General features: G+C 43.3%; 1 protein-coding gene across 1 annotated transcript in view; it reads left to right on the forward strand.

The window, feature by feature from the left end:
- Positions 1-7,452, forward strand: part of LOC119838099 (protein son of sevenless) — a gene marked incomplete at its 3' end in the record, with an annotated part of 32,287 nt that overhangs the window by 13,167 nt on the left and 11,668 nt on the right. The window contains exons 12-22 of the mRNA XM_038363911.1: positions 744-873; positions 1,314-1,494; positions 2,174-2,245; positions 2,778-2,892; positions 3,310-3,466; positions 4,171-4,194; positions 4,240-4,410; positions 4,727-4,822; positions 5,348-5,530; positions 5,999-6,161; positions 6,633-6,846. Coding sequence (XP_038219839.1) covers positions 744-873; positions 1,314-1,494; positions 2,174-2,245; positions 2,778-2,892; positions 3,310-3,466; positions 4,171-4,194; positions 4,240-4,410; positions 4,727-4,822; positions 5,348-5,530; positions 5,999-6,161; positions 6,633-6,846 — 1,506 coding nt within the window. The remainder of the gene's footprint in view (positions 1-743; positions 874-1,313; positions 1,495-2,173; positions 2,246-2,777; positions 2,893-3,309; positions 3,467-4,170; positions 4,195-4,239; positions 4,411-4,726; positions 4,823-5,347; positions 5,531-5,998; positions 6,162-6,632; positions 6,847-7,452) is intronic.

Below are 7,452 nucleotides of genomic sequence, written 5' to 3' on the forward strand. Positions count from 1 at the left end.
ACGCATATTACTCCGTACTTGGTAGAAGGTAGGTGCCTAAAAATGGAAAGTCGTAGGAGGTTACACCTCGCGTCACTTGTTTTTGGAGTAGTTTTGACGAAAGCACCTAAATATCTATATGGCAAGCTAACATGGATGGGGGACGGGAGCGATTATGATACCCGTTCTTCCTTTTCTAAATTAGCCATTCCGAGGAGTTCAACAGCTGCTTTCCGGGGAAGTTTTAAGTATTCTGCAACCAAGTGTTGGAACAATATTCCACCTCCAATATTAAACTCCAAGTCATTGAAGATTTTCAAATCTAAATATAAACAATATTTATTATCTATTTGTCTGTTTATTAATCTTTTATGTATTATTATAGAACATTTTATTTATTTATTTATATAAATCTATCAGTTATATGTATTTATATAATTAATATGTATTTGAATACGTCTGCCGCTCCAACTGTCACAGAGGGGGGCCACTGAAAATCAGTGTGGCAACTGCGTTGCTGCGTAGGCTGAGTGGCTACCCCATTTGGCTCCACTTTATGTTTCTTGTTTTTATATTTATTTCTATTTTCTTTGTTTAATTGTTTTTTTTTTGTATAAGCTTTTTTATTGTGATTGTTTGTGTTCATTATTGTATTGTTTTGTAAGTTTATTGTTTTTTTATTTTTTTTTAATTGTGGAGTCAAATAAATGTTTCTTTCTTTCTTTCTTTCTTTCTTTCTTTCTTATTTTTTTTTTCATCTTCAGCATACTACTAGAGTTGGAAAAGCGGCACCCTTTGAAGTTGCCGCCGGTGTCGCTCTACCGTTTCGCGGAGCCCGACTCGCCCGACAATATCGTGCTAGAAGAGAGGGCTGGTCCGACGCCCTTGATAAAGGTAAAGAATCCTAACTTATCGCTCCCCTTAGGGCACTACTTTCATACAAATCGAGCTGGATCTAAAACTAGATAAATCATACGACATATTTTCGTTTCTTTTTTTTATTATGTAATAGCGGGCAATTGAACTCGTGGGTCATCTGATGGTAAGCAATCACCACCACCCATGAACAGAACAGAGGTAGTTTCTGTGCTGATACGTTTCCCGCTTTTAGGAGTAAGGGATAAGAAAAGGTTTGATGGCTGGAAAGAGGAAATGGACTGGGAAGGGTGAGGAGAAGGAGATGGACCTCCGACCTCCTCACACGCCATATGAAACACAGTAGGGTGCTACTATTTCACGACAGTCTTTCGCGGGGTGTCGTACTCCCCCAGTGCGAGCAGACCCAATTCGTACCGAAGCGTACTTGACTCCCACATACAAAATGTTTCTTCCAGGGCGCTACGCTCCTGAAGCTAGTGGAGCGCCTCACGTACCACATATACGCCGACCTGAACCTGGTGCGCACGTTCCTCACCACCTACCGCTCGTTCTGCTCGCCGGCCGAGCTGCTGGCGCTGCTGGTGGAGAGGTTCCGCATACCGGAGCCGAGCGACGTGTACGACGCGCCGAGGACGTGTGAGTGTACACGTATAAAAGCACACACGTACAGACACACACACGTATACGCGCACGCACATATAGACACGCATACGCAAATGCGCACGCACAGAAATGTAAGAGTGTATGAGTACGCACACGCCCACTCATACGCTCTAACATGCGAACATCGAAACACACCTGTAACGTACACACGTATAAGCATGTACACACATTGACAAACATTGCACGTTTTCGTTGATCCATGCGATCAGATACAAACTCCAATGTACACACACACGTTTAAGTTATTTTTAAATATGAAAAAAAATTACACACAAACACAATCCTGTAGGGTTACCGTGACATCTTAAAGCAATACTAATTCCAGTGTGTGAAAAAGACAGAGCTATATAGGTCGTCTGTTGTCATCGCTTTCCCACACATAGAATTAGTAACGCTTTAAGACGTCACCTTAACCCTTCTGTAAATTATCACATACAGTAAAGCAAGTATTATAATAGTATGTAAAGCGATATCTTCTATATTAATAAGTAATAATAGTGATAATTTACACTGTTACGCACATAAACATGCACACACACACACACGTACACATGCACACTATTTTTCTTATAGTACATATGATATAATTTACAATATATGAAATGAGTAGGATATACTTTTTTATTTGTGTGTAAACGTTTGCGCACGCAAGTCCCAAGGATCAAGACGCCTAAAAAGGACATCAGTCCGCAAGCGTCGCTCATGGATCTCGATCTGGATATCGGTAATGTATATTTATTGTAAAGGAAATCTAGTTATTTTTAAATTATTCATATATTTCGGTGTGAATGTTTTAGTATGAAATGTCAGATATGTGAAATGTACTTATTTTTTTATGTGGGAGAGGGAGAAAGACAGTCGGACAGATAGAGTCATTTATTATGGTTAATATACTAGAGATTTAATTTTTAGTTTTATAGCATTGAAATGCTTTCTAAATGAGAAATTTTGAAAGAATAGAAAAAAATTTATAACGAGGCGGGATTCGAACCCGCGTCTTTTAGCCAAACAGTAGCAACGCCTAGCCTCTCGGCCACCCTTGATCCCTCCGGTTCTTCTCCTCGGTTTTAAGTACCTAAGGTCATCTCAATAGATGGCGCGGATCGTCAAACTTAAATGTTGACATGTCAAATACCTATATAAAATATATTGCAGTTCAAAAATGTATTTATCCAATTGCCAATGTGTACCGGATTGACGTATTTAAAATGTTACCATGTCAAGCAAAAATTAAAATTCAATAATTTCTTTTTCAGCGGAGTGCGTGGAAGAGATGTCGGCGAGCAGTGACGCCGAGAAGTTGAGCAAGAACACGGCGCGGGAGGACTGGAAGCGGTACCGGAAGGAGTTCCAGCAGCCGGTCAAGTTTCGGTCAGTTTTCGGGATGGAGGGGGAGGGGGGGAGAGGGTTACTTTCGGAGATGGATTCGCGACTTTCGGATGTTTGTGTTGTGTCGGAATGATGAATAACGTATTCAACTATCGAATAGACCATCCGGGACGCTGTCAGCTGGCCTAAGTGCCAGAGGTTAACACCCGACTTCAAAAAAACACTTGAAACTCTCAAATTGGGCCTTATAACATAAATTCCCTATCAAACAGAAAAAGAATCACGTCACCCGGTTGAAAACCTGCGGAGTTACCGAGTCACAAAATAAAAATCCTAAATAGAGTACAGTCGAATTGAAAATCTCTAATTTTTTTTTTTGATGTCATTTCAAAACACACACACACATTATCAGCTAGTGGTCCAACCTAAGCTAAAAGGCAAATATATATCTGTCCACAGTGTGATAAACGTGCTGAGGCATTGGGTGGACCAGCATTTCTACGACTTCGAGCGCGACCCGGCGTTGCTCGACAAACTGAAGGAGTTCCTCGAATCGGTGGACGGGAAACCTATGAAGAAGTGGGTGCAGAGCGTGCTCAAGATTGTGCAGAGGAAGGTGATTATTTCAAAAAACCAGGAAAATTTTTGGTCTGTGTATCGCATGTCGCGTGACGGTCGGCGGCGGAGTAGGGATAGAGTAAAGTGAAGTCAGAGCAGCCGAAGCCAATATGGCGGCGTCTATAGTTCCATCGGCTGACCATGTGAAAAAGTTTCACTTCAACCGTGGTTTCATAAAATCACACAATCCTTTTTTCATTAATATTATTTATTATTATATATTCTGCAATTTCTACTTCAAAGTTTGAAAGGATGTGTATGTGTTTGTTGCTCTTTCACGCAAAAACTGCTGAACCGATTGCAATGAAATTTGGTACGTAGACAGCTGGACAACTGGAATAACATATAGGCAACTTTTTATCCCAATATTCCTCGGGATATGGACTTATGCGGGTGAAACCGCGGGGCGCAGCTTGTTAAACATAAATATTTATAAATATGAGGTATAAAACACCTACCTATGTATTCTATTATTTGGTTTTTTTGTTTGGTTGCCTGGAAGAGATGGCTCTGTAGTCATACGGTCGCCTATTGTGCAATTTGTATTTTTATTATGTACGTTGTATTATTTATTTTTGGTGTGTCCAATATAGTATCATTTCATCCGTTCACTGGTTTCTGATGATTTATTTATCCAAACAAAGTTTCACATGTACAATATTACCGTGATTATTTCCAATGACCCTATATGTCGGTGCGCAGAGCGCGGGGGGCGGCGGCGCGGGGGTGGGGGGCGGCGGCGCGGGGGCGGGGGGCGGCGGCGGGGGCGCGGGGGGCGGCGGGGGCGAGGCGGAGGGCGTGGCGCACGTGTTCGACCGGCTGCCGCCCGCGCCGTGCCGCCACCTCGCCGAGCCGGAGCGCTTCCGCTGGCACCCGCTCGCGCTGCACCCGCTCGAGCTCGCGCGACAGCTCACGCTGCTCGAGTTCCAGCTCTACCGGCAGGTGGGTGTCACACCTGGGAAGGGGGGGGACCGGGTTTTGGGTGTGTTTGTTTTAAGCGGTCAAACTCCTCCGGTGGATGGGTGTGAGGGGAGGGGATGTAAACAGCGGTAATGGATGACGCTGCTCCCGGTTGCAGCTCCACCAACAGGTGGATATATATGTCGTTTTTCGATTTTGGGTGGCGTTGGTCCCTGTACTAGCTCTACCGACATGAGGTAGTACCGTCAGAATCTTGGGGCAACTTTTGAATAAAATATTAATAATAATCACCCTGTAACATGGATACATCGTAAAAAAACTTATTTAATATTTTCAGGTAAAACCTTCGGAACTAGTTGGGGCCGTGTGGACGAAAAAGGACAAAGAGAAGACCAGCCCAAATTTACTGAAGATCATCAAACATACGACGAATGTAAGTAGCATTCCCAAATCGATGCAGGTTTCCGATTCTCTTTTGATTTCTGCTAATCATTTTTGAATTATTTTCTATTTACGGGCTTTATGAAGATAACCCAGTAGAAATGTTAATTGAAATTTTTTAACTAATGTTCACAAAAATGAAGGAGATTCTTAATTCGATATTTTTGCTTTTTATCAAATGTTAAAGGGTAGCCTTTTGTTTAACTAAGAAATGTTATATGAAAATATATAATAAAGAATATTAAAAAAAACATGTAGGAGTCGAAAGCCTCAGACTAAAACCCATTTATCGAGTTTACGTTTATCAAAGAAACTTCCAGTGAACGCATTTGTATATAATACAAAACAAGTGGTATAATACTATGTTATCTGTTATACTGCGTACGAAAGATGCGATAGAACAATTTTCATCCCAAGAACTCTATAACTAAAACCCCCCTCACTTATTGTGTTTTCCTTATCTCTATCTACTACGCGGGCGGAAAGCCAGTAACCGAACGACATTCCCACTTCCCAGTTCACCCGCTGGATGGAGAAGTGGATAGTGGAGTCAGAGAACGTGGAGGAGCGGGCCGGCGTCGTCTGCCGCTTCCTCGAGCTGGCCATCTGCCTGCGCGACCTGAACAACTTCAACGGCGTGCTGGCCGTCGTCGCCGCCTGCGGCAGCGCCAGCGTGCACCGCCTCAGGAACACCTTCCAGGTGACTGACAGATACCCGCCAGGTGACGGACTAACAACGATCAGGTGACTGACAGATACCTTCCAGGTAACTGACAGATACCTGCCAGGTGATTGACAAACATCTTCTAGGTGACTAAAAAACACCTTCCAGATGACTGACGTACCTGCCAGATGACTGACAGATACCTGCCAAGTGATATAACGTAAGAGTGGTGTAGTTGAAGGGTGTGTTTAATGTGATTGATAGATGGGAAGTTAATAATGTTCACAAAAAGCAAAGTTCGCCATTCCCTGATAAAACTGGAAGAACTGTGGGGAAGAGATTAAAAGGTGTGCTTAAATTCAAACTCAAAACTTTATTCTGCTGGTGGTGTCGCTGCTGGTGGGACGAGATCGGTTTCGAGTCGGCTCCAAATCCATATGCCCATAACATTGGGCACCTTTAGCATAGATCGTAGCATACTAAATATACACAAACCCCACACAGCTGGTGCCGCTGCGGCTGCTGCGCTCGCTGGAGCAGTTCCGCGCGCTCAACTCGGACCACTTCAAGCGCTACCAGGAGCGCCTGCGCAGCATCAACCCGCCCTGCGTGCCCTTCTGCGGCATCTACCTCACCAACATACTGCACATCGAGGAGGGCAACCTGGGTGAGCGCGCGCACCACGCGCACCCCACGCACCACACACACTACACACACACACACCACACACACACACACACACACCACACACGCGCACACACCACACACGCACACGCACATGTACACGCACACACACGCACACGCACACACACACACACACACGCGCACACACACACACACTATGCAATCCACAATTCACAACTTGAGATGTATTGTAATCAATTTGAAAATATCTCATCTGTATAGTAACAATTTAATTCATAAATTATGCGTTAATACAGTTGGTTAGGATGTAAGTGTGTTTGTTACTCTTTCACGCAAAAACTACTGAACCGATTGCAATGAAATCTGGTACGTACATAGCTGGACAACTGGATTAACATATAGGAAACTTTTTATTCCTACGGGATACAAACTTACGCGCATGAAACCGCGGGGCGCAACTAGTCAATCTATAACAACAATGAACTCCTTCCAGACTACCTCCCCAACTCGCAACTGATAAACTTCTCGAAGAGGAGAAAAGTGGCGGAGATAACGGGCGAGATACAACAATACCAGAATCAGCCCTACTGCCTCACCGTGGAGCCGCGCACGAGGGTAAGCTTACGGAATTGGGTCAAGCGCGAGTTGGGTTCAATAGTGAAAGATTTTTTGTGTACGTACGTACGCACGTACACGCAAACCCGCAAGCGTGGGAGGACCATTTGAAAACTGTTTTTGAAGTGATACTTCTTTAGAATCGTTGTGATTTCCTGAAACCTGATGCAACGGAACAAACGACAGGTAAGACACAAATACAAAAATGTGTAGAATGTAGCCGGCAGAGAGTGAGACAGAAATATACATACCGTTTTATATTATCGGTCTCACCTCTTTGTTAAACAAATAAACTTCGTAATTATCCTACCCTTGTTATATATATTCATCTCATTCTTTTGTCGATATACCGAAGTTTCACTTCTGTCGTGTGTGTATCGCACACACACACACACACACCTTTTTTTCCGTGTATGAACGCAAACATGCGTACGTTATACGAATGTTTGCGTACAAATGGTTGAGCTAGGTTACGCTGAATGCGTATCAAGTCCGTCTGATTATATTGTTTCTGATCCACCAAATTACCAAAACCCGCTTTTCGAGGGCACTTCCTGGGTTGTTTATAAATGTTGTATGCTGTTTCACTAAGGCATTCGAATAGTTACAATCCTACTAATATTACAAATGCGAAAGTTTGTAAGGATGTGTGTATGTGTTTGTTACTCTTTCAAGCAAAAACTACTGAACCGATTGCA

This window comes from Zerene cesonia, unplaced genomic scaffold (assembly GCF_012273895.1).
Source record: "Zerene cesonia ecotype Mississippi unplaced genomic scaffold, Zerene_cesonia_1.1 Zces_u001, whole genome shotgun sequence".
NCBI lineage: Eukaryota > Metazoa > Arthropoda > Insecta > Lepidoptera > Pieridae > Zerene > Zerene cesonia.